Raw genomic sequence first — 26,069 nt, 5'->3', positions numbered from 1 at the left:
AGCTTGATCTAGGAATTAACAGGAGATAGACACAGTATGAACAAATTTTAGGAGGTTCAGACTAGATCCTCTATGTGAAGGATATCTAATCCTAATGCCTCTGAAAGGGAAAAAAAAACACCACACTAGCATGTTATTGCATATGTTGTAGTAACACTTAGGGTTTATAATACAGAGTTTATATAATAATTATAATAACTGTCACTATGTGCTATAGAAGGCAGAAATTAAACATATTTCAAAGATACTACTGGACATTCTTTTTGCTAAATAAAACTATGTCTTGTTAAAAATGCTTGCACAAAGTTTCAGTCATACTGAAAGTTACAGATAGTATGCCTCTTACATTGTATAGAAACGACTGAAGTACAGATAACATTGGATACGCTTCAGTCATACACAATATAAAAATAGTGAGTGTTGGTTTATTTGCTCAAAAAATAATCCCAAGTATTTGCATATCAGAGCCATCTTTTGCTAAGATGGACAATTGAAGCGTAACAAAAAAGCAGGAAACATAATGTCCACCTCAAGTATTAATTAATTCAGACGAATGTTGTTTGGATGCTTTTTCAGATCTTTGATGCTTTCAAGCCTCGCTTACATGACTCAAACAGTAAAGTAAATCAGGTTGCTTTGGAGACAATGTACAAGATGATTCCATTGCTGAAAGACAATTTATCTCCGGTGATCAACATGTTAGTTCCTGCAATGGTAGACAACAACCTAAACTCCAAAAATCCAGGGATTTATGCAGCTGCCACAAATGTTATTCAGGCTCTATGTCAACACTTAGGTAATTTCCTCCCTCTTAATTTTAAAGAGTTTTAATTGCATTAATTACATTTTTAGTTTAAAGAGTTGTTCTTTCCAATAATTTTCATTGAATCGTTACATTGTGTAATGCATCACTGGTTTTATTCTCACACATTTTAAAGCACACAAGTCATCTTCATATTTCAATAGAGAAATGCAGCTAGCTGGACTTGTCTCAAGTGTATAGGTGGTTTTGTTGTATTTGCATAGCAGATGTCTCATCATCCAGAAGCGTGTCAGACTGCTGAATCTCTTGAGCAGGCCAAAGAACTAGACTCTTAGCGATTTGTGTATGCCACAGCTATTTTCCATCTTCATCTGTTTTAACTTTGGAGCAGGATGTTAGTATTTTCAGTAAATGAAAATGCTACATTTTACCAGACTAGGAGGAGTTAGGTCTTGTTAAGGGAATCTTTTAGGCTTTTATCCCCTAAAATACATTGTTTTGATTTTTGTAGTTAATACATCACAAGTAAGGTTCTTATTTACATTTTTCAATATTGTATTAATTTCCAGTGTGTTCAATTTTCTGTTTCCAATTCTTAATGTGTTTTGTTCTTTGAATTTAGACAACTACTTGCTTCTCCAACCATTCTGCACAAAAGCCCAGTTTCTGCATGGAAAAGCAAAACAAGACATCACAGAAAAGCTTGCTGGTAAGGTGAAGTTTTGCTCTGCATGTTTGTTTGTTTGTGTACCATCCTAATTATGCAAATTCATTGTAGGGTGGTGGTGGCTGTATATCTGCCACAGTAGATTGTGAGTGTTAACAATGCACCAGTTTTCAAATTTCACCCCCTTCTAATGCAAATTGAAGCTATTACTGACAAAATAAAAGATTATATTCAGATACTCCCCCAGAAGAGGTGTAAACAGCTTAAGCTTACCATAACTTTAATACAGAACGGAACCAAAGAGAAAAAGGGTTGTTTTGTGGTGTTTCATTCTGTTGGAAGCTGAGCAGCTTTGTATTGTATTGTGTTGTGACTTGGGTCCCCACAGGTCCCCCTCTGCCCTGTGAGCGACCATTTGTGTCTGCGTAGAGCCAAGTCCATGCTGCAAGTCCTGTTTCCTCTCTCAGCACTCACTCCCCTGTACTCCTGTCAGGAAGAATGACTGCTTTTTTCTGTTCCCTAAGGCTGTCTCCTACCAGCTGCACAATTTTACTGCCGTACCTTTTTACTTTTCATAGTTGGTTTTGTTCTCATTGCCCCAGGGGTTTGGTAATACTTCTTGGTGTTCAGTCATAAAGGAGACAAGGCGCAAGCTGAGCTAGAGGCACCACAGAGATGGCAGACTTTGTGATGGTCTGCTTCCTAAGCAGGTGTCTGAAGTTCAAAGACAAGTTTTTTAGAATGTACATAGATATTTTAATATTGGGGATTATTACTAGCAGTAGTGTTGAACTTTCCTTTGATGTTTTAAGTGAACAAGAGATGTCTTCATGGGAGGTAAGCTTGAACTAGGTGTACTTTAAGAGTAGTTTGCTGTGTAATAGTAATAAAATTGAACTAAACATTACAGTGGATGGTCTATTATTGAAATGATCCTAAATGCATACTTTCAGAAATTATTAATCACCTAACCTTTAAACGGTTTATCTCTTGTTGGGATTTTTTTGAGTAGCTTGTATTACGTATGTCAGAAGAGTCCACACACATCCTAGCACAAAGGCAAGTATGTGCCAATTAAATAGTGAATTCATGATGTAATTGTCCAAGGAGAGAAAATGCTTCATCGAATACACATACATTTGTAGTGTAAGGTTACTTTGTTCCTTAAATTCAAACACCTACTGGGTATTTCTGAGATGGAGGAGAACCATAAAATACCAAATGCCGTACGAGTGCACAGCATGTTTATTTCTAGTAGAGAATTAAAATCATCAACAGTTGTGTAAATTTTTGAGAGAAGACTGAAGAGGTGCCTGTAGGGAGAGCCGGCCCAGTTAGGGCCACTCGTTCTGCTGGAAAAGGGACAGGTTTTTGTGTGCAGCACTCCTGTGTCAGGCGCTCTGAGGAGACGCCGGTTTGTCACTCGGTGCTTTTAAACATCTCTCAGAGCAGGGGGGTCGCTTCTGAACTGTGTTTTTAGAAGAGCTTTCAGCAGCTGCTGACGCGCTGTTCCTGTCGCGCAGATCTCGTCGCGGAGCTGTACCCGCGGAAGCCCCACGCCGTGGAGCAGAAGGTTTTGGCCGTGCTCTGGCACCTCCTGGGCGCGGCGACCAGCGGCGGCTCCGCGCCGGGGGCCGGGGGCAGCATTCGGACGGCCACGGCCAAGCTGTCCAGGGCCCTGTTCGCACACATGGGGCCCAGCCTGCTGGCGCACGCCGCCGCGCAGCCCCCGCACGTCAGGAGGAGCCTGGAGGAGTGCCTGGAGCTGGCGGCCTGAGGCGCCGGGACGCGGGACGGGACGGGACGGGACGGACCACGGCAGGGGACGGGCGGAGCGGCCCCGGGCTGCCCGCGCGGGGCCGGCGGCTTTGCCTCAGCACGGGGCAGCGCGGGGCGGGCGGCAATAAAGGCCCGTGGCGGACCTCAGCGCTGCGCCTGGCACCCGCGGGGGAAGGAGGAGGGGGGGCGGGATGGGAACGTGTGAGGGGGGCGCCGCCATTGGGCGGGCGGGCGGGCGGGAGGCGGCGCGGGGCTTTGCCCAGTGCGCAGGCGCGGTGCCGAAGGGAGCGGGGCTCAGTGCGCAGGCGCGGGGCCCCAAGGCGCCGGCGCAGCGGCAGGCGCGGGCCCTAACGCGCAGGCGCGTGCCGCGCGCTCTTCCAGTGGCCGGCGGAGCGCGAGGAGGCCGCAGCACGGCGGCACCGCGGCAGGTGCGGGACGGGGGCGCGGGGACGGGACCGGGACCGGGGACAGGGTTGGGGACGGGGACGGGGACGGGATGGGCAGCGCGGGCCTTGCGCCGTGGGGCTGGGCCGGGGCCATACCGAGCGAGGTGGGCGGCCCGGCCCGGTTTGGCCTGGCCTGGCCTGGCCCGGCCCGGCGCCGTGAGGGCTGCGCGGGGCGGGGCGCGGGGCCGCGCCTGGCGGCGGGCGCTGTGGGGGCCGCCCGGCGGCGCCGCCTCTGGCCCCGGGCGGGGGGGGGGAGGACGTCCCCTCCGGGGCGCTGCCACGTGCGGGGCCCGGCCCGGCCTGCGGGAGGCGCGGGGGGGCAGCGGGGTTGTGCGGGGCTGCCCGCGGGTACCGGCGGGCGCGGCTGTTGGCCGCGGCAATCGCCAGCAGTTCGGTGCCTCTCGCACGGGGCCGCCCCTGCGCTGCGTGCCCCGGCCTCCCGGCCGCTCTCGAGGGCAGAGCCGCCGTTAGGGGGTGAGAACCGCGCTGCCGCCCTTCCCTCGGGCCGTTCCAGAAGGCGCTCGGGTGGAAGCAAACTGCCAAAGAAACCTGAAGGTTGTGCTTGGAACGTAGTGTCCGTGCGTGCGTGTGTGTGCGCACCTCCGTGCTGCTTCGCACTCTTCTTTTTTTATTTCTTCTTCCCATTTTCCTTCTTCTAATTCTTGGACGTAGCTGGAGTTGGAGGAGTTGTTTTTTGAGCTGGAATGCATCACCCCAATCAGCCAGAAGTGGAGAACATCTGTCACATCTCAGAATAAACTTAGGTCTTAAAACTCTTGTATGCGTAAGGACAGTTCTGTTAGCCTTCTCTGTTTTAGAACTACGAACAGGCTCGCCCAGGAAAACTGTATTGGCTTGCTTTTATACCTTGATAGTAACTTGTGATAGTTACTTGGAAAATCCACAAAGACTTGTGTGTGTGTGTGTTAAAACATACGATGGGTACAAACTTTTGTTTTAGCTGTGAATGAGACTCATGAGTGAAGCAGATATGATGAAACACAGGAATGTGTGAAGCACGTGGGAGACTCTTGAATGGCTGAGAATCAGGAAACTGCTCAAGTGTTACCTTCTGCAATCTAATCTAGGAATAATCCATTCACGCTCATGTTCCTAGTTTAACTAGAAACTTGCTTCTGGCTGGTCAGGTAAAATCCCTATTTTTGTTTTAGGTTTTTTTTTTGAATCTTCCACACTCTGGTATTAGAACAAGAGAAAGATCAATCTGAATTCAGTGTTTTTAAAATAACAGAATGGGATACATCTTAATACACCGAGAACTTTATTTGTAGCTTGACTGATCCTCTCTTTGCAGCCATTAGAGAGGGTGGGCAGCTTTCTGATTTAAGTAATGTCTATTAGGAATAAATGCTTCCCCCATCCCCTCCCTATGAGTTAGGACAGCTACAGCTCTCGAAGCCTTTTTTTGCTAGTGGTGTAGCTGAATTAATGACTGCATGGGCTGATATCTCACTTCTACTTGAATCTTCCCTGCTGGAATGTTGAATATTTTTATTTCTGTAGGGTAGTACTACAGGACATCTTCAATCTCAGCCATGGAGAACTCAGCTAGTACAGAGGAGGAGAAGACGACAACTGTAAGCAATGACAGCACAGGCAATGGCACTGAAACGGCAACAGAAGAACAGCATATGGACTTCAGTACAGAAATTATGAGTGTAACTGAGATGGAACAATCACCTGATAGTTCCCCTGATTTGAATGAAGAGAACGCACAAGAAGAGGGTGAAATTCCAAATATTGAAAGCTTACAGACAACTGATATTGAGTCTGGCTTCCCTCCAGATTTTGACAAGTTCTGGAAAGTAGTAGAGGACAATCCCCAGGATTTCACAGGATGGGTATATCTACTACAGTACGTAGAGCAAGAGGTTAGTACGCGTCCACTTTTTCCTTAGTCTTCCAGAAATAACCAAACAAAACCAAATTAACTAACAGATATTCCAGTAACAAATCTAGAGCAGTAAATCAGGCTTTGATACGTACTGCTTTAAGACAGCTGTTATTCCAGTAAGGAATCTAGAACCGTATGTCAGGCTTTCATACATACAGTTTTAAGACAGTCACTGTTACCAGTGTTGTCAGCAGAGATCACAAAATAAGAGCAACAATTCTTAAGGCAGTGTTAAAACAATAATTGTTTTGCAAATGTTAATAATGTGGGGTTTTTTTTACACTTACAAGAACTTTGTTCTAGATTCTAAAGGTGAACCTGCGTGCTAAAACTTGTTCTTTATTAGAGATAACTCTTTGCAATTAGATTTTGGTAGTAAATAATCAGCTATAATGCAAACAGAAAGTTCTCACTAGCTTTTTGAAAGCTAGGCACTTGGGTACATTCACTATTACTAAAAACATGTTAATCACACTTGAGTTTTGCATCGCCCTTCTCAGCTTTTAGTTAGAATTAGCTCTATGTGACCTCCCATCTGTTGTTTTCATTTGATTCTTCTTAACCACGTGCAGAAAAGAACAAATAGCTTTTCACACAACATGGGGGACTTCTCGCTGCAGGATATGTGAATACAGAAATTTTGTTGCTTTTTGAGCCCACGTAAATTTGTGAAAAACAAAAATTGTGCAAGGCTGTAACAGGAAAATGATTCTGTCTAAGGAAGTCTCAAAGCTGTGAACTTTGTGGCTAGGAAAAGGCTGCTGAGGAAGCTTCATTGTTTTTGTCCCGTTCTTACACTTCTCTTGATCTGGCCCTGAGGTGGCGTACTGCGTTGTACGGCTGCCTGGGCTGCCTGCAGCTGTCGTTGCTGGACAAGATGCTAGCTAGATGCTTGTTCTGTTGTTCAGGCTGTATGTTGGAGATAACTTATCACTTCTATTGTGTGTTTCTTGCAGAACCACCTACCGGCTGCCAGGAAAGCATTTGACAAGTTTTTCACACATTATCCATACTGCTATGGATATTGGAAAAAGTATGCGGACCTCGAAAAGCGACACGACAACATTAAACAGTCCGATGAGGTACGTAGGTAGCTGGACGAAGCTGTTGCCGTTGGTCCTGTTGGCCAAATAATGACTAACGCGCTGCAAGTCATTTGGCTGCCAGTACCTGCCATGCGTGGTCAGGTTTGTAGGGATTTTGTTTGCACTTGTCACTTCTGTGGCATTTGTAGCTAATGTTTTTTCTCTTTGTTGGCAGGTGCGTTAAACCTCTACAGTTTGTCAAGCTTTGCAGTGCAAGCCTCTGTATTACACTGCAGCTTAACAAGTAGGGCAGGGCTTTTCTGTCACTTACATTTATTACTCATTTTCAAAGCAATATAGTTGGTTTGCTGGTCACAATTGCTACATCTTATTGCATTTTTGGTCAGACGCTGTCAATGATGCTCTAATGGGTCTGTGCCCTATGGTCTGTACCCCAAAGCCTGCCCACACAACCTGGTCAGAATGCAGGGACCGCTGCGCTTTGAAGATCAAGACTCTGCACGTGGAGATCAGAACATTGCCATGTTCTATCCAACCTCCACCCGAATGGTAATGGTAGATTATTTAAACAAAATTCCAGTAATTAGTATTTCTAAGGTTCACCGGATAACACAGTGTTGCCTCTCTCTTAGGACACCAGTAAGTATTTGAAGTACAGTTCGTGTTCTCTTCATAGGTTTATCGCAGAGGGCTTCAGGCAATTCCTCTTAGTGTCGACCTTTGGATACATTATATAAACTTCCTAAAAGACACCTTGGACCCCGATGATCCTGAAACTAACAATACGATTCGAGGGTAAGTTGAAAGCAGCCCAAGTGGTACAAGAAGCACATACAGATAGTTACGTAGCTTAAACACCTTAATCCAGTTATGCTAAGGGGCTGCCTGATAACAGCCTGTAGTTATTTTAAGGAGTTTTAAGAGTTTATGGAGCTAAATTCCATTAAGTAGTGGTAGACAATACAACGTGGTGCAAGTTGTGAACTTCAGACTACACCTTAGAAATGCTCTGTGAGGCTCTAGGGTGGTATGCAGTGTTGGAACAGGTTCTCCATAGAAGTTTTTAAATTTCATTTCTTGGTGATTCTAGAATGTCTCACCTCATCTGCTGGTAATGGTCCTGGTTGAGTAAGCGGTTGCACTACAGTTTGACCTGAAATTAAACTGAGACAGCCAGTCGCATGACCAATGTGTGTCTTTCGTCTGTTAAACAGTTTTAGAAGCTTCTTTACAGGATCTAAGTGCTAAAGACTGTATTTTCTTAGTGTCTTGTATTTTGGCTTTTTTCTGTTATCTTTTTTTGTTCTATTATAATAGTACTGGAGAAAAAAGGATAGGTGTGAACTCTCTGAATCTCTACAGATCTTGTGATAGATATCTAGAAGACACTGAAGAATTTAAATATTGAATTTTTGGGTTGCAAGTAAATGAGGACACTTAGAATCTCTAAGTAAAATCTCTAAATAAATAAAAGCCAGAACTCTTCTTCCTTGTTCTGTCACCGCATCCAGAGTCAACTGTAAATTACTTTTCAGAGCCTATGAACACGCAGTCTTAGCTGCTGGGACAGATTTCCGTTCTGACAGACTATGGGAAATGTATATAAACTGGGAAAATGAGCAGGGAAACCTGAGGGAAGTTACATCCATATATGATCGCATCCTTGGAATTCCAACACAGCTCTACAGTCATCACTTCCAAAGGTAAAGAGAAAACAAAAGGGTAGCTAATGCCATGAATTTCTCAAGCACACGCAAACCTATTTGTGTAAATGTGAAAATATTTATTAAGAACAGCTTAAAATAGTTGCTTAGCTTTATATATTCATTTATTTACTCATACACTTTGACGAACTTTTAAGTACTGATACACTTTTTCAGAATATGGCTTTACATTAAATCACAAATTCTGCTGCGGAATAAAGGAAGGCATTGGAAATGTCAGTGAGAAGTGGGGATGTCTTTGAAAAAGCCGAAGAGCAATTTTTAAAACTTACTTCCTCATGCACTGCTCACTTGTGGTTAAACATTAATTTTGTTGAAACCCAAATAGAAATACTTGGTTAAGTGTTAAGATAGTAGAATTCTACAGTCGTACGGAGAGGTTAAGAGGAAGGAATCCGGTAGCTCTAGTTAAATTGTACAGCATTCTTCCTTATAATTTCTGCAGATCTAAGTGGTCTGTTTTCACCACTGAATTTCATTGTCCTTTAATTTCTCTTTCAGATGTAAAGCTTCTGAATATCTGATAAATAGTGGGAGGTTTGTTTTGTGCACATGTTGTCACAAGTTGCATGCTCATTTCTGCTCGATTGATAAAGTAATACAGAATCCCAGCAGGGTTTATTGTTTGTTCTGGTTATGGAGAGTATTAAAACATAAAACGTCAAATTTGTGTTGACTTGTTTCTAACTCTTTTAGGTTTAAAGACCATGTACAAAACAATTTGCCACGAGAACTTCTAACTTCTGAGCAGTTTGTTCAGCTGCGCAGGGAACTAGCATCTGCGAATGGCCACAGTGGGGAGGATGTGTCACCTGGAGATGATCTGCCCTCCGGTACTGAAGATATAACTGACCCTGCCAAGGTACACGTGCAGAGAGAGTTCGTTGGGTTTCCTTGCCCTGATCTGTGGCTAAGAGAAGTATATATTTGCAGACAATCTGGTATGTTTGTAGCAGATATGTTCACATAGTTTTTTGCATATCACTGCTCTTTGTCTGTAGAGCATATGCTTCCAGCATTTTCATAGGTGTCAAAGAAATGGAGTTCATCATCGTTAAGATGAGACCAAAACTTCACACAGAAAACAAATTCAATTGGGTTGCGCTAAGAGCCAAGGTATCATCGGGGCAACACCCCCCTCCCTTCCCAAGCTGTTTCGTATAGCATTTAGTGCATCCGTGCTACTTTGCCTATATTACTGTTATCTTAAAGTGCACTGTGGTATCTACCTGTTACATTTTTTTTTAACAATTGTGTTTTAGCTAATCACTGAAATAGAAAACATGAGGCACAGAATCATTGAGATTCATCAAGAAATGTTCAATCACAATGAACATGAAGTCAGTAAGAGGTGGACATTCGAGGAAGGGGTAAGTTCATTTTTTTTTCTATGTGAGGCAGCGTGTGTGAGAGTTCTGAACATAAGACTGGGAATTAGGAATTTTGATTAACAGTTAGGCCTTACAGTTTAAACTGTGGGGCTTTGAACAAAAGTCTGGCTTTACTTCTGTGCCATTCTTCTTATCAAAAAGCAGCTTGTCAGGTCAACTCTGTCATCTGAGGATGTAACAGCCTGCAAACAGTATTTGGAGAGAGGCAAGATGGTGTAATGTTGTTTTACTGAGTAGTCTTTAAATATACATGTATGAAACGCTATGCCACTCAGTATGCATCTGGAGTATTACAAAATAACTGGAGTTGCTACCTTCCTCCCTTCTTTAATTGAAAAGGTAGGCATGTCCTAAAAGGAGAATGACGTTTATGTTTGCGTATGTATTTTTTGATTGCCTTCAAGTCTGAAATCAGTTAGCTTTGTTTTCCAGAAGTAGCCATCATAACCTGCAGCTCCCATATATAACATGTTAGAAGTAATTAAGCCGATCATTTGTTTATCAAAATATTTTCTATGTAGAATTAAGCTTAATTACTTTTTAAAAGCAGCCTGAGTTTTTAATTCTCAATCTGGCAAACATGTTATTGCGTAACATTTTGTTCTTGTCTTAAGTTTATCATCTTTTCAAAGAGTATGATGTATTGAACAGTTGGGACAGATCTCAGAGGTTCTTTAATAGTCTGCGTGATCTCAGACCTGTTCTTACGTTGCCTATTATGCTTTGTTAGAGTAGGCAAGATACCTTATAAGCCAAAGGAACTCAAAATACAGCACCGTAGCCAGTCCTAGCACAAAGTCAGGCTCAAGTGATCTCCCCTTTCTTGTTACACAACAGCCTGAAGTGCTGTTGTTACCAGTTCTGCGTGTTGCAGGATCACTTGTGTACCAGGTACCTGTCCTAGAAGGAAGCAAAGGATACCAAACATGTCCCTAGAGGAGGTGAGGCTCAAATATGCTGATGTGTAGAACGGTTATGTGAGTATAGCTGTTGTACTCGCAGGATCAGGGAACAGTAAGCTACAGATTATTGAAGATTTGAAGAATGCTACAACTGCAGACATGCCGTAGAATAACCTGTTTCTGATAGGTTTTCTGTATTGCTCTTGGCCAGAATCTATAACTGCTCTACTAAAAGTGTATCTGCTCTATAGATACCAACATGTTGGATCTATAAAGAGTGGAAAACAAAGTTATACAGGTCTTTACAATGGACAGAAATGAGGTAGATACATGGTTGAAGTCAGGTAGCAGTGATGGAGGCCACTTAGACCTTCTTTACTACTATTTTAGCGGTGCCAATGTATCTGTGAATTTATCAAGACAAAGACCTTACTGGATTCCATAGCGGAGCTCAGTAAGGAGCGTGAACGGGATGACGGGCTCTAAGTTTTGGGTGGTCGTGAAGGATTGAATGTTTCTGCTTAATTATCAAATTTCTCCAGAGACTTGAATGGATATCTCTGGGGTAGCAATGTACAGGAGAGAAATAATGAGGTAAAATTAAAACTGAAGAGAAGAAAAGCAAAAGATCTCTGGAAGGATGTTTTGCTATGTTGAGTTCAAAGCAGTGTTTAAATTTGCCCTTCTGAACTCTGTCCAACAGAACTCCTCCTGTCAGGAGTAAAAATGCAATCTTGCTAGCTATTAAATAATCAGCCTGATGTAAATATTTCATACGAAGTTCAATCCGATGCTCTGTCTTTCCTTGCCATGTTTCTCAACCAAATTTGGAACTTAATTTGTAGGATGTGCACTAGTACAATGGTAAGTACTTTGGTTGTCTATTTGTATGTGGACAATACTTGTTGTTTATAATGTCATTGTTACGTTATAACGGTAGGTGTGCAAGGGAGTAATTATCTGTCTTGTTCTTCTTCAAATTCTTTGAACACTTGCACTCAAAAAGCTTTATAGGTAAACAAAGCATTGGTGTAATGTAACTCAGCAGCGTTTCCCAGTTAAGTGGGATTATCCCACTTGGCTGACTTGAATAGGTGATGAAGTAACACTCCGAAGTCCTGCTTATTTCAGTGGCATTACTTGAATGGTGTGGGGTTATTTTTTAACCCATTTGGTTGCATGCTTATTAGTCATACGTTGCCAACCTGTCACTCTTGCAGATAAAGAGGCCTTACTTTCATGTAAAACCTCTGGAGAAAGCTCAGCTGAAAAACTGGAAAGAGTACTTAGAATTTGAGATAGAAAATGGAACTCATGAGCGAGTTGTGGTCCTCTTTGAAAGATGTGTTATTTCATGTGCCCTCTATGAGGACTTCTGGATTAAGGTAAGGGAAGTGGTTTACCACTGATCTCTTACCGACTGCATACATTGATCTAGTGACTAACCTTTTGTACTCTTGTTGAATGTTGTTCATATATAACTATATCTGTTGCATTAGGAGATGGTCTGCTTGCAACCAGATTTGACTGCTGCATATGCCAACTTCGTTGCCTCTCTACGTCCTTCCTTACAGAAACTAGTCTAGTGGTTCAATAAAGGTGCTGAATGGGTTTAAACAAAAGAATTTTATCGTTCTGTCATGTATTTAAAGACAAATATAAGCTGTAATATTATTCAATCTCTGCTCTGTTTTCAACTATAGTATGCCAAATACATGGAGAATCATAGTATTGAAGGAGTGAGGCATGTCTACAGCAGGGCTTGCACAATACATCTTCCCAAGAAACCAATGGTTCACATGCTGTGGGCTGCCTTTGAGGAACAGCAGGGTAAGAGCAAGGTTTTTCCTGGGAGGGATTCTGTTCTGAAGAAGCTGTTGAATGTGTCATATTTTAAGGCATCTTCACTGGTGTTTTAGGCAACATCGATGAAGCAAGAAGAATCTTGAAAACATTTGAAGAATGTATTCTAGGTCTAGCTATGGTTCGCTTGCGAAGAGTAAGCTTAGAACGCAGACATGGAAACATGGAAGAAGCTGAACACCTGCTTGAAGAAGCCATTAGGAACGCTAAGTCAGTTAGTGAATCGTCATTTTATTCCATCAAATTAGCTCGGCACCTCTTCAAAGTACAGAAAAATCTTCCAAAGGCAAGAAAAGTGCTGTCAGAAGCCATAGAAATTGACAAAGTATGTGTTTCCTCCTTGTTTTTGTTTTTAATACAGCAAACTTGTATTTTTTTTTCTTTCTGAACCGCTTTAATAAATACGGCAACAATGATGACAGGTATTTTGGCTGTATGTAATGTTTCATTACTGCATGGAGACACCAGTCCCTCTAAACTGATGTTGCCATATTTACAGCTTTCAACTCTGGAAATTTGCAAGTTGTCTCTTTAATCAGATGCATAACTTGCTTCATACCTTCATTTTTCCTCTTTAGAATCATAAACAGTTATGACAGTGTTCGTATCTCAAGGCAAACAAAATTGACCATGTAGGTAGTGTTCTTGAAGCATTTTTGTATAACGCTCCAGTCCTATCTGTTAACTCAACCTCACATCTGTTTTTGTAGTGTTAGCTGACTTCTGTTTTATTTGTGAAATAAACCAGGTCAGAGATGACCAATATAAGAACAAGATGTTTATATTAACTGTTTTAGCATATGCTTATGTTCCAGACCACATCCAGTAGACATGCATTCAGTGTTAAATATCTAATATGACACATCTACAGCTTCCAATACTTTTTTTTCCCACAGGAAAATACAAAACTGTATCTAAACTTACTTGAAATGGAGTACAGCGGTGATCTCAAGCAAAACGAAGAAAACATCTTGAGCTGTTTTGATAAAGCTGTTAATGGTGAATTGTCTATAAAAATGAGGATTACGTTTTCTCAGAGAAAAGTGGAATTTCTTGAAGACTTTGGTTCTGATGTAAACAAGTAAGATATAATCTGTGCAGTGGCCAAATTAAGGTCACCAAAAGAGTGGTTGTAAAAGTAGTAGGGAAGAGGTAGCATTAGCTGCATCCGTAAAGTGTTGTGGTTTTTTTGTCATCAGCTCTCTGAGGTGGAGGTGTTTTTCTAAACCAAAGTCCTATCTTGACTATCTTGAAGTAGAAATCTCTTTTCAGAAAATTATCCCTTTTTTTCTGAAATACCTAATGCCTTATAGTGCCAAATCCTGTTGCCTGTAACTTCTTACTTTAAAGGGGGATGCCTCTTAAAGAGAAAGTGAAGTGTTCTGTGACACAGGTGTAATATATATTTCTGTACCCTGTGAGTCACTGCTTCTTTTTTCCAAAACTGCATTTTTTGGTATTTCTCTACGTTTAGAAGTGTTAACAATGCTGTACACTTACATGGGAGGATCAGATATTTAAGTGAGATTTGCACTTCTATTGCTAATAGCCTTTTTTCATCTTAATATTCTCTAATGTGAAATAAGTCTTTGTTTTTATTTACATTTTGCAGCTAATTAACTTGGAAAGTTTAACCGTGAGTTAGTTTTTCTGCTTTGTATGTTTTTAAAAATAGTTCTAACGTAATGTTGACTCTGAACGCTCAAACTTGCGTGACAGCTGGGCAATGCAACTTTGGAGTCCTAAACAGTCCAAACAAAATGAAGTTTTAAGCTTCAAATAATATGAGAGGGGCAGAATATGTACAAGAAACTCTTTTCACTAAGAGCAATATTGATAGATAGAAGCATTTTTCAGTTGATATCTTGTGAACTGTTTTATGCAGCAAATGAACTTTATATTTAGCTATTCGTTTGAATTTCAATTAGGAAATGTAAGTCTTACGCTTTCACTTAGCAATATATGGTTATACTTAGTACGTGAATAATGTAACTCTTGTTCTGTGTTAGATATACTTGTTCTTTCCACACTGTTTGGGAAAAGGCAGTGGGTACAACGTCAGAATTGTTTTAATTTTGTGTAATACTCATTTGAGTATTTAAAGAAGTGCAGCTTCCTAAATATCAGTGCTCCTATTATGGATGGCATCAATGCTTAGGTGAAGTAATTTAATCACTGGAAGGAGCAGCTGTATCACAAACAAGTTGTCTAAAACTTCTCTATAAAGTTCATTTATAAAGAACTGTGTGAAGCATGCTGAAAGTTAAGCAAAAAGTTGGGAATTTTTGAGCTAACACTTCTAAAAAGAAAATCTTTACTGTGCATTGTGGAATCTCCCCTCCAAATTACTTTTTTATGTTTTGTTTTCCTCTCCCCATTGTGAATCACTGAAAAAAATACAGATTACTATTGAATTTGGTTTAGAATGTTTTAGTATTTTTACATTTTGAACTAGACCTCTTAAAATGGTTGCTTATATTTAAAACATTAACATGGAAGTGGTGAGCAAAGTGCTTTTTTTTTCCTTTGTCTTCTTCAGGCTTTTGGATGCCTACGATGAACATCAAGCACTTCTGAAGGAGCAGGATTCTTTAAAAAGAAGAGCGGAGAACGGGTAGGAAGTCTGCTCACCTGAGGTTATACACCAACTCGATAGGTTATGCACTACTGGTAGCTGCAACATGTACTCCACTGAAATGTCTGACAGACAGCATGTAAATGCTTGAGAAATATTTCAGAGAACTATCTCAGAGGCTGTGTTTTTTGTTTGTTTAGCCTGTGAAATATATATTAGCTTAAAACCTACTGTTAGAACAAAATAACTTTTTTTAATCACTTAAAAGTATATGCCAGGGCTATACTACTGGCTTGCATTTGGAAACATTTATTGGAAGTTAACTTTTTAATTATGTATCGCAGGAAAAACTAAATACCGTTAAAAATAACTAAATCTCTAAGGAGATACATGCTGGTGGTGTCTCAGTTTGAGCACCACTGTAATTCCAAAAGCGGACTGTTGTTCTGAGCACCGCGTACCACCAACTTTTTCTGAATCATATTCCGTTACTCTGTTTGGACAGGATGCCAACTTGGAAAACAGTCCTTACCCTTATCCATTATAGTATTTCTTACGCAGGCATTTTTAAAACTTTAATCCAGCATACCATTTACAAGTGTTTAATAACTTTGCAGGTCAGAAGAGCCAGATGAAAAAAAGATGCTCACAGACGACCCGACTATGGCATCGGCACAGATGATGGATGGGGACATGCAGGTCAATCAGGCAGCGTATAACTATAACGCCTGGTATCAGGTAGGTACATGCTTTGGTTACTTCTTTTAACACGTGTTCTGAATATATGCAAATTGTTGTTTTCCCAGTCACTGTTCTTTATCTGTGTCCATGTGTCACTTGGCAGGGAACAGTTGGAACAAAACCTTAGCTCGTTTTAGTTGCTTGCTTTTCTTTCTATTATAGAAGCGTAAAAGATTTCTGTCTAGCGTGGAGCAATGCTAGCAGCTTGGTGGCGAGCTCTTTATGTGAAGGGAGGTGTGGGTGAAGGATATTGCAGGCAGGGGCCAATAGCGTGTTCTGTGCTGCAGCCTTTTGCCCAGGAACGTCACCTTGGGTTACCAACTTACTGTGTTCTCAGTTACTTTCTCCAGCCAGTGGTTGCTGTAATGTCTCAGTAGGGGTTATGCCGCTAAATACCTAAGCTCAGCTGAGATGGGGGTGCAGCTGGTTGCTGTGAGACCATGGGAACTATCTCAGTGATGGTTTCTGCTAGCTACAAACTGATAGATTTAAAGGGATTAGTGTCAGGACGCTTGGCTCTGCTTGCTTGTGGGGTTTGCTGTAAGAGTTGACACTGACAGCTGTATGCTTTCGTTATCTTCTGCTCCTTCCCTTCTGTTGAAATGGAAATGATGAGGAAGAGCTGTGGGGCAGTTACCAAAGAGGGGGGTTTGAGGCACAAGATGTTCACTTTGACCTGTCCTGTATTTGAAGACTTTCTAAATGCATGCTGCTTAAGCAATTAAAAACATTACAGGCAACAGTATCTGCTCCTGCACTGGCCTTTGTTAAAAATCTGATCATTGACTTGCATCTAAACCACACTTCAGTTTTGCCTCAGTAACAAAACTGATTTCCAGTAGATTTTGTAAGGTGGTTCAGAGCTTGCAGGCCTTATATTGAAGGGGAACCCCCCGAGTTGTTCCACGCTTTACATCAGATTGAGATGCAGGATGCATGCAAAGCCTCAAACAAAAGGTATCGAGACCTGATTGTTGTGGATGTGACACGGAGCATGTTGACACTTGTATGACCACGGTGGCTGGTCTGTTATTAAAATTACAAAGGGGTGAACTCAGATGTGTCTTTCAGGAATGCTAGATAGCTTAACCAGATATCCTTCCAGGAACACGGCTGTTCTGACTTCCATTATCATTGTCTTTTTCTAGTACAATTACCAGAACGCGTGGAATTATGGACAGTATTATTCTCCTTCAACTTGATCAGAAGAGTGGATGAAGTTCACTGTGCAGTTTCAGCGAAGAAAGAGTAAAATATATTTTTCTAAATTAGGGATGTTAAAGAACTGTTGTAATACTTGCTTTTTTTTTTCTTCTGCATGTAAAATGAGCTGATGTTCACAGGGTATGTGTGAAGCAAGATTTGTGTGCTGATAACTGATAAATGGTATCTCTGTACAATTCTAGTTTACTATAAATGCATTTTTTTTTTAATTCCCTGCACTAACTTATGGAGCTATCTGAAGATTTTTTTTTGAGTCTCATTCTGATTCCTGGGGTGGGTTGACCTTGGCTGACTGCTAGGTGCCCACCCAGCTGTGCTTTCATTCTCCTTCCTCAGCAGGCCAGGGGGAGCAGATATGATTTAATAAGAAGCTGTGGGTTGAGGTAAGGACAGGGAACTTGCTTGCCAATTACCACCATGGGCAAAGCAGACTCAGCATGGGGAAATTAATTCATTAATTCAGAGCAGGGCAATGAGAACTAAAATCAAACTAAAACCACTGTCCTGATTCCCCTTCTTCCCAGGTTCAACTTTGATCTCAATTCTACCTTCTCCCACGCCACGTGGCAGAGGGGGCTGGCAAATAGGGCTTGCAGTCACGATGCTGTTTCTCTGCTGCTGCTTCCTCCTTGTGATCTTCCCTGATCAAGTGGGGGGGGTCCCTCCCATGGGGTGCGGTCCTTCACCAGGTGCTGCCCCGCGAGCCCTCCCTGGGGGCTGCAGTTCACCCGGACCTTCTCCAGCACGCGCCTGTACCCCGGGGTGGGTGCAGTCCTTCAGGAGCAGGCTGCTCCAGCACGGGTCCCCCAGGGGCTGCGGGCTCTGGGTCCCATCTACCTGCTGTGGCACGAGATCCTCCGCAGGCTGCAGCAGCGTCTGCTTTGCCAGGGCCCCCCTTGGGCGGCAGGGGAGCTGCTGTGGCACCTGGAGCACCTCCTGCCCTCTCCCTCAGTAACCACGGGGCCCGCAGAGGTGTTTCACACATTTTTCTCTTGCTCCTCCCGCAGCTGCTGTGCGGTGTGTTTTTTACTTAAATACGTTGTCACAGCAGCGCAGCTGGTGCTCAGTGACTCAGCTTTAGCTGGCACTGGCTTTTATCTGACTTGGAGCAACCCCTGCAGCCCCCCGCTAGCAAAATCTTGCCACCTAAGCCCAATACAATGGCACAGATTCGATCAGTAAATCTGGATCTTTCCTTTTTTCTAAAAGCATTTCTGATTTCTGTTAGCCCCAGCGGCTGCTATAGGAAACAAGCAGGTCTCTGCTGGCTGCCAGTTCAGGGGCAAGGCTGTCCTTTGACCTGTTCTGCTCCTTCCCAAGCAAATCTTCATAACCTGCTTCCACTGTGAGATCTTTTTCTATGCCCCAGTGAGCAAATCTAAGACTACTTTGTTTGTAGTGTTATAACAAACTCTTCAGCTTAATATGGCAGCCTTTGAAAGCTGTGATATGTATTTTCTATTCTGTGTGGGGGGTCAAAAATTAAAATGCAGTGCAAAATGATGTTGCATTCTTTTTTTAAGAAGCACAAACTGTGTTTGGGATGATTTTTTTGTATCTAGAGTTTTTCATGTACACAATGTGAGCAAACTTTTTTCATTTGATCAAAGTGATCATTCTCATTTTCGTAATAAAAGCAAGGAATTCAGTAATTCTTGGAGCTTTCTTGGGTTTCTTTAGTCACATTAAGATGTCCAAACTCTACAGGTTCTACAGCTGTCTTGTTTAAAAAAAATCTGTACTTTTAGTATAAAAACACCTCAGGAACTTTGAGGCAGACATAGTTCTCTTTTAGGAAGGGGCTGGTATCGTGCCTGACGCTTCAAAATGTATTTAAAGGAGAAATCTCATGTGTATTTAAGAATTATGTATAGCGTCACTTAAAGAGTCACCTTCCTCTTCCCCGCTACTATTTTAGATGAACTAATACCGTTGGTGAGCGCTGTTGTAAAACCTAACAGCTGCACAAAGGATAAAGCTGAAACACATTGCTTTGACTTGAGCGTGGTGCCGAGGTAAATACACTCCAGTAAAATATCACTGAGTATTAGAAGGATCGATAAAACCAGTCATGGCAGTTCAGGATGGGTCTCCTCCTTCAGCAGTTTTACTTGAGACTCATGCACCCCGTTCCCCCCATACTAAATAGTTTTAAGGTAAGCGTACACAAAAGTAAAATCAGTTGCAAGTATAAACAATGGTTTCTTTAGTGGTATGTTACTGTACAGCAGTTGGGGGGGAACAAACTTGATTTCAATACAAGGCCACAGTTGTAGTTATATCCTGAAGGTATGAGAGCAAAACTGCAGCTGTCAGAAGCTTTCTTGCTCAAGTGGATTCCCAGCAGCAAAGCAAATCTCCGCTTCATTCAATATCCACCAATTCCACTTCAAAGAAAAGTTTTGCATTTGGCGGAATCCTGTTGGCACAAGTTAAGGAAGCTTTAAAAAAGAGAAACACTGCCCAGCCATGTTTATAAAGCCATGCTAAGTGATTTACCACCTGCTCCGTGCGTCTCCCTGACCCATGTTAACGTTGTGGATTAAGCATGTAGCCACTGCCGGTGTTCGGCAGGAGGCTCACAGACGGTTCAGCACCAGCTCTGCAGATACACCTTTATTAAAGCACGCTGCTCGTTATTCCAATTCCTCTTAAGACGAACAGCTGAGTTTTTCCTTAACTGCCTGAGTGCTGGCTCTGTTTTTGGGACAAAGTCACTCGTCTTCCCCTGAGTCAGATTGTCTGAAGGCGTACTACAGTGGGGAGAAAGTTTTTTTTTGGGGGGGGGGGGAGGGAGGTGGAAGGTTGCTTTAGACATTTAGACAACACTTTAAATTATCAGGACGTAAGGTTAGAGGAAGAGGGAATAATCCTTTTCCTTGTTCCTAATAAACACCAGGAAGGGTTGGTAAAAAAGTGTTCTGTAGGACCACTCCTTCAGTTGTTTCCCAGAACTGCTGCTTCCAGACAAGCTTCAACTGCTTTTTATTCAGTAGCAGCTGATAACTTTGCCTGTCACCTCACAACTACACTCGTTAGCATCTCCGTTTGTGCTGCAGGAGGAAGCATTCAGAAGCAGCTACAATAAAAACAAGGCAAAAAACAATAGCCAGTTACCTTCTCTATCACCTGCTATGCAGTTGTCTGTACAGGTTTTCTTCCAAAGGGGCAGTTGGCTCCATCACCTCACTACACTTACTATGTTACTCTAAGCCTGCTATAAGCAGCGAGTGAATGCTTCCCCATTTTATCCCTGTCTGCAAAGCACATCACTCTGCCGAGGGTTTCCAAGTTACTTAAGACAGCAGTCAGTAGGCGATTGTGAAAGGATACTTTGCATCAGGCTGCCCTTTCTTGCCATACGCCCACTCAGGTTCGATTTCCAGTTGAGCCTTCTCTCCTTTACTCATCGTCAAGAGAGCTTCATCCCACTAAAAACAAAACAAAGACAAACACAAAACCAAAGTCTTCAAGCACTAAAAAAAACCCAAACATTTTAGATGCTTTTTTCACCTTGTTCCTGTGAAGACCCGTGCAATAACATAATTCGTTTGGGCACGTTCGTCCACCCCAAGGTGTACACTGGGGCAGTCCCACTCTTTCCACGTGAGGAAACATTTACCCTTAGCTGATGTTCCCTGCTCTCGCACCAGCCTGGACCATACACCACAGCTGAGGTTCACGCTTTTACGTTGTACAGAACCTACTGAACGGATGAAATCAACGTGCTTGTTTCAATGTAAGCATCCAGTTTCAGAGCACATTTCACTACGAAGCGGATTAGTGCTTATTTAAGGCTGACCCAACGCCTAATTTTACTTCAGTGCTTGTCCCTCTTCAAGACTCCCACTCACACTGCCCCAAGCTGCTGATCAGTTTAGCATCGTATTGACACTTCACAACCAACAGCTGCTACGGCCGCCTGAGGAGCCTATCTGGCACCCACACACAACACAGGAGTGTTAAGCCACGATACTAAAGAAGAACCCAGGCAACGACTTCTGCAGTACTGACTTCTGCAGTACTGGCCACGTGCCCAAGGCCATTCTCCCCCGCCCAGCGGTGCCCATGAGGCTGCCTTTCTACGTAGCAGCAGCACGGAGGGGCATGTGCATGACTATACAGAAACAAGTCAGGTAGGCATAAGATCCTTCTTGTATTCTTATCTTGTGCAGGCAGCCACCGATAAATATCACCACGAGCTCAGCAGCAGCAGCGAGATGGAGTCGAGCCCCACATGTGCTTTGTGCATACGCTGGTATCTCCCCGACGCGCCAGGTTTACACCAGTTTCTGTGACTTTAAGATTTACACAAGCAGGTGGATACACAGAACACTGAACTCTTCTACTTGGTGCTTTCAGTCTGCCTCGGTATTCCCCTCATGCGGATTCTGCCTCCGTTACCCTAACAGCCAGTGCTGGATACAGCAGAGGAATTACAGCACCAGAACTGCAGCTCAGTTCGGTACACGATGGAACTAGAATTTGGGTTTTCAGCATACAGCTCAGTTAATTGATGAACCGAACTATAGGTGAGGGAGCACTGAGGCAAATAAAAAGAGATGCTGACAAAACCCCACCTTCTGACTGACTGAAGCACACAATGCATCCAGCAGAGAGCCCCGGGAACCCGATAATCTCGCCTATTGTGCAGAGCACGACACAGAGACAGCAAGAGGCTGTACATGTCCTGGGGAACATGCAGTCGTTAAACTACACACCACCCAACGAGAGCAGTGACACTGCAGATGGATGGATGCATCCATAACGAATAAATATTACATCCTGCTGACGTAAAAGCTTCCAACGTGCCTTTTTACCTCGTCAAGAAACAACAGCTCGAAACCTGCATCGCAGTCACAAACCCTGCAGACTGAAAACTCTTTTTGGATTCTGAGGGAGTCATTAATGATTTACTTACGCCTCTGATAACTTTTCCTACGCCAACTTTGAAACTTAAAGGCTTGGCAGCTTTTTTCTTCTTTGAACCTGAAAGAAAGTAGCATTTTCACTTGCTTTAACATCACTCCAACACACACAACACTTCTGTTAAAACTGACTGTTTTGATCACGCTTTACATAGATACCTACTCTTATTATATTACTTTTAGCACACTAACAGGTATTTAGGGGAAAAATTTAGCGCTGTGCACTAAAAGCATTATTAAATGATCACATTGCACCAGGAGCTAAAGCTGACAAACATCTTTCAGGTACGGATCCACTGAACCTGTAATAGTAATTTCAGAATGACGAGATTTCAGAGGTCACAAATGTATTACTGAATCGAACAAACAAATGAAAGTCATTAGGGAACCAATTTTGCTTTCAATGCTGTAGAAAGATTTTAAAACAAGCAGGATGAATGACAGACAGTATGTGAATGACAGCCCTGCTGTTCCTCTCGGTGTTGAACACCGCTGCTGGAAGACAGTTTCTAGCAGTTCAGACTTCATGTGCATGAATCCTCTGATCAAAAAGTCAGAGAATTACTAACATACTTCTCTGCAGTAAATATTGCAGAAGAGACTACTTCAAACCACTGTCGCTCCAGTGTCTCCACACTTGGGGGCTTATTACAGAAATACACCAATTAGCGTGTATTTAGGGAAACCAACTCGTTGCTGCTGCCCGAGTTCCGTAGATAAGGGCATCTCCCTGAGCAGCACCCGTCCTTCCTCCGAAGTAATTTCTGGGCTTATTGTGTCCTCGCATTTCGTATTATTCGTGGCCTGGAGAATGCGAAACTCGAGGTCCGGTAAGACGCAGCAGTGTCATGTTGCAGCCGCCAGCCCTAAAATAACGCCCTGCCTTCCCTCATGGAAAATCTGACCGCAGCGGGTGCAGGGACGGCCCGGCAGCGAGGTGACAGCAAAAGCCGTGCTTCTGGAGTCCGGCCAGGCCGACCGCGACTGCTGGATGAATCCAGCTGCTCTCCCCTGAACGCCTGGAGCGAAAGCCCAGCGCCCAGCACGCACACGGCCTCACCTGTTTGAACGTTGGTGTCGAAGACTGTTCCGTCCTGGAGCTTCCCCGTGTACCAGCAGTGCACGGTGTCCCCCTTCTTCGGGAAGTTGGTTTTGTCGCCCTTCTTCAGAACGGACTTGGTGTACTTCGGCGGCCCCTGGGTTCACGGGCACGCAGTTAGGGCTGCTGCAGGAGCCCGGCCCGGCCCGGCTGTGCCGCAGCGCTGCGGGGCTGCTGAGCCGAGCCGAGCCGGGCCGGCCCCTGCCCACCCCCCGGCACCGACCTCCTCCCGGGCCTCCTCGGGCTTCGCCGCTCTCTCCTTGGCCTCCTCCGCCTTGGCCGGCTTCGCCTGCTCCGCCGCCGGCTCCGCGCCGTCCGTGCCCCGAAAGCGCTGCGGGGGGCGGCGGCGTCAGGGCCCGGCACGGCCCGGTACAGCCCGGTACAGCCCGGCACGGCCCGGCACGGCACGGCCCCACCGCCACCCCCGGCCCCACCTGCGTGTGGAAGAGCTGCGTGTAGGCCGCGATCAGCTGCTCCTTGTTCGCCGTCTTGGCCACGTTCTTCACCTGCCCCAGCAGCCGGTGCTCGGCCAGGAACTGCAAGACACGGCCGTGAGCGGCGGGGCCGGGCCGGGAGAAGGGGGGAAGGGGAGAAGGGGAGCGGGGCCCGCCGCCGCCCGTACCGCCTGCGCCGCGTGCTGCTGCAGGAACTTGATGATGTCCTTCTTGGGCAGCGCCTCGCTCCGCAGCTCCTCCGCGCTCCAGGGCTGCGCCGGCGCCGCCGCCGCCGCCATCTTCCCGCAGCGCCCGCCCCGCGCAGCGCCCGCCCCGCCCCGCCCCGCCCCGGCACCGGCACCGCCCCGGGGCCGCCCCGCGCCTCCCGCGGGCCCCTCGGAGCGGCGGCGCGGCCATGGGCGGCGGGCGGCCGGCGGCGGCGGCGGGATGAGCGGCGGGCGGCAGGGGCTGCTGCCCCGGGCCTGGCGGCTGCCCGCCACGAAGGCGGCGGCGGCCGAGCCGGAGCCCGGGGTGGCGGCGGCGGCCGAGGCGGAGGCTGAGGCCGAGGAGGAGGCCGACGACCTGCTGCTGGCGGCGGCCGCGGCGGCGGCGGACCCGGCCCCGGCCCCGGCCCCGGCCCCGGCCCCGTCGGCCGCCGGGTTCTGCGCGGCGGCGGGCGCGCTGTGGATCTACCCCACGAACGTGCCGGTGCGCGGCTACCAGCTGCGCGTGGCCCGCGCTGCCCTGCTGGCCAACACGCTGCTCTGCCTGCCCACCGGGCTCGGCAAGACCTTCGTGGCCGCCGTCGTCATGTACAACTTCTACCGCTGGTTCCCCTCGGGCAAGGTGCTCTTCCTCGCCCCCACCAAGCCGCTGGTGGCCCAGCAGATGGAGGCCTGCGCCCGCCTGATGGGCATCCCGGCCCGGCACATGGCCGAGATGACGGGTGGGTGCCGCCGCGCGGGGGCTGCCGCGGCTCGGCTCGGGGCCGGCGGGGCTCGGTAACGCCACCGCCTTCCCTTGCAGGGGGAACCCAGGCCCTCAGCCGGCGGGACCTGTGGGCCACCAGGAGGGTCTTCTTCCTCACGCCTCAGGTAATGGTGAACGACCTCTCCCGCGGGAGCTGCCCTTCTGGCGACATCAAGTGTCTGGTCATCGACGAAGCCCACAAAGCGCTGGGGAATCACGCCTACTGCCAGGTAACGCCGAAGGCCCGAGCCCCGCTCCTGATCTGTGGCCGCAGAAACCCCCCCAAATTCACTTACGTTCTCCGCAAAGTGTGGCCGTTGCTGCTCAGAGATTTTCCTTTAGTTCCTTCTCTTGGTCTGCAAGATGAGCAGAAATCAAGCAGTGCTCTGTGCCATCTGCACATTGCTTTTAGTTCAACCTGCATTAAAACTTGACAAGGTGAGATGGGAGTACTATTAATGTCTGAACAAAACTGTAACTTTTTTGTTTCCAAATATTTTCTCAACTGAAGCCGTAAAGAAGTCAGCGTGCTTTTCAGGTGTGTTCCCGTTCGCAGCTCTCCTCTGGCGCTTCTGTGCCAAGTTTGACTAGATCTGAAGTGGAGGGATGTGCTGTGTCAGAAAAACGTGGGGGAGCTCACTTGGGTTACTGTACTGTTAATCGTTTTGTTAAATCAACTGAAAAATCATTTAATAATTTACCAAGGTTGCTCCGCTGAGTGGGATTAGTGTAATACACTTAATCGAGATTACATGTTCATGGATAAAGTCTTTATAAACTGAACACTTCCTGGCTTCCATTTGAGTTTAGAAATATTCTTTTTAGGATGCTTTGTTGAGCTTTTTCTACGTAGTAGGTATTTTTGTCAGCATACTTTGTATAAGCAAGTAATCTTTAAGAATGCTAACATGAAATTTACCAATTCCTAGGTTGTCAAGGAACTAACCAAATACACGAATCAGTTTCGGATCTTGGCCCTCAGTGCTACACCAGGCAGTGACACAAAGGCAAGTGAAATTACTTTCATGGGTTGAATAATACAGTTTCCGTAGAACTGATAACAGTTGGAATACTGTGCAGGATATTGAAGTCTAGGAGAATTCCAGGTAAAAACTGAGTCACTTCACAATCCGTTAGTTGCTCAGTGTTTGCCTTTTTGCTGCTATAGACTCTATACTATTTATTTCCTGTCCTTTCTCAAAGGAAGTATTTTTTTTTTTGAGAATACAGACCTACCTGAACCAAAAAGAGCACACTCTTAATGCAAAATGGCTTTTGTATTCTATTCAGTGTAGTTTATTGGGTAGATAGAAGTACAGCTGAGATTTTCAGTCCAAGGCAGATGGACGTCCAAATTCAGTTTAAGGAAAAGCGATGTTGTTTAATTATTTTATGGAGCTTTTCAAGATATTAGGCTTTACTTTTGTCAAGAGAGTTGTGTAGTGCTCGTAAAGCTTATTGTTAAAGAGAAGGTAAATGGAGAAACCCATTTTAAACTCAAGTATTCTAAGCCTCTCTTTGTGCTGATCAGCATGACCTAAAGTGCGTGTTCCTCTTGTGGGGTGGTGTGTGGCAGGGGCTGTGGCTCTGTCACGGTGCCCAT

General features: G+C 44.9%; 3 protein-coding genes and 1 long non-coding RNA gene across 12 annotated transcripts in view; 2 read left to right on the top strand and 2 right to left on the bottom strand.

Annotated features, from left to right (window-relative positions):
* The window catches only part of TOGARAM1 (TOG array regulator of axonemal microtubules 1), a 43,581-nt gene extending 40,229 nt beyond the window's left edge, over nt 1-3,352 (top strand). The window contains exons 20-22 of one of the 2 annotated variants that reach the window (XM_083839875.1): nt 577-796; nt 1,386-1,472; nt 2,954-3,352. In XM_083839875.1, the coding sequence (XP_083696001.1) occupies nt 577-796; nt 1,386-1,472; nt 2,954-3,207 (561 nt within the window). In that variant the 3' untranslated portion in view covers nt 3,208-3,352. Of the gene's footprint in view, nt 1-576; nt 797-1,385; nt 1,473-1,818; nt 2,338-2,953 lie in introns of those variants that run through there. The other variant, XM_083839876.1, reaches the window with a different exon arrangement.
* A 128-nt stretch (nt 3,353-3,480) lies between these two features.
* PRPF39 (pre-mRNA processing factor 39) lies at nt 3,481-18,688 on the top strand. Of its 7 annotated transcripts, XM_083839881.1 has the most exons (15): nt 3,586-3,637; nt 5,180-5,547; nt 6,527-6,652; nt 6,831-7,165; nt 7,293-7,411; nt 8,152-8,319; nt 9,037-9,202; nt 9,603-9,710; nt 11,854-12,018; nt 12,337-12,463; nt 12,553-12,821; nt 13,393-13,577; nt 15,036-15,110; nt 15,689-15,809; nt 16,961-18,688. In XM_083839881.1, the coding sequence occupies exons 4-15, from the start codon at nt 7,079-7,081 to the stop codon at nt 17,012-17,014; spliced, it is 1,644 nt and encodes a 547-aa protein (XP_083696007.1). In that variant the 5' UTR covers nt 3,586-3,637; nt 5,180-5,547; nt 6,527-6,652; nt 6,831-7,078; the 3' UTR covers nt 17,015-18,688. The 7 variants fall into 7 exon arrangements, with proteins under 7 accessions (XP_083696005.1, XP_083696007.1, XP_083696006.1 ...); XM_083839879.1 differs by lacking the exon at nt 6,831-7,165 and having other exon boundaries at nt 3,481-3,637; XM_083839880.1 differs by lacking the exons at nt 3,586-3,637; nt 6,831-7,165 and adding an exon at nt 4,228-4,803.
* Nucleotides 18,689-19,218: 530 nt separating this feature from the next.
* FKBP3 (FKBP prolyl isomerase 3) lies at nt 19,219-23,870 on the bottom strand. 2 transcript variants are annotated; one of them, XM_083839889.1, is made up of 7 exons: nt 23,686-23,870; nt 23,498-23,599; nt 23,287-23,394; nt 23,025-23,160; nt 21,958-22,025; nt 20,370-20,467; nt 19,219-19,455 (listed from the first exon to the last, which is right to left on the bottom strand). In XM_083839889.1, the coding sequence occupies exons 1-7, from the start codon at nt 23,794-23,796 to the stop codon at nt 19,401-19,403; spliced, it is 678 nt and encodes a 225-aa protein (XP_083696015.1). In that variant the 5' UTR covers nt 23,797-23,870; the 3' UTR covers nt 19,219-19,400. The 2 variants fall into 2 exon arrangements, with proteins under 2 accessions (XP_083696015.1, XP_083696016.1); XM_083839890.1 differs by lacking the exon at nt 23,287-23,394 and having other exon boundaries at nt 23,686-23,845.
* LOC310901027 lies at nt 19,866-20,358 on the bottom strand. Its single transcript, XR_014585541.1, has 2 exons — nt 20,236-20,358; nt 19,866-20,115 (listed from the first exon to the last, which is right to left on the bottom strand). It is a non-coding gene; the product is annotated as an uncharacterized lncRNA (long non-coding RNA).
* Nucleotides 23,871-26,069: the final 2,199 nt, after the last annotated feature.

The sequence above is a fragment of the Anser anser genome (assembly GCF_964211835.1).
Source record: "Anser anser genome assembly, chromosome: 5".
Lineage (NCBI taxonomy): Eukaryota > Metazoa > Chordata > Aves > Anseriformes > Anatidae > Anser > Anser anser.
Note: the sequence above shows the minus strand (reverse complement) of the source record. Positions and strands in the feature narration are given on the sequence as shown.

Bases quoted from the DNA above. Each gene is read 5' to 3' on its own strand.
- PRPF39 (XM_083839879.1), top strand. From the start codon at position 5,212: ATGGAGAACTCAGCTAGTACAGAGGAGGAGAAGACGACAACTGTAAGC. The intron at 6,653-7,292 runs GTACGTAGGTAG...TTCTCTTCATAG, and splicing joins ACATTAAACAGTCCGATGAG to GTTTATCGCAGAGGGCTTCA. The intron at 8,320-9,036 runs GTAAAGAGAAAA...TAACTCTTTTAG, and splicing joins TACAGTCATCACTTCCAAAG to GTTTAAAGACCATGTACAAA.
- FKBP3 (XM_083839889.1), bottom strand. From the start codon at position 23,796: ATGGCGGCGGCGGCGGCGCCGGCGCAGCCCTGGAGCGCGGAGGAGCTG. The intron at 23,600-23,685 runs GTACGGGCGGCG...CGTGTCTTGCAG, and splicing joins AGCAGCACGCGGCGCAGGCG to TTCCTGGCCGAGCACCGGCT. The intron at 23,395-23,497 runs GTGGGGCCGGGG...CGCCCCCCGCAG, and splicing joins CGCAGCTCTTCCACACGCAG to CGCTTTCGGGGCACGGACGG.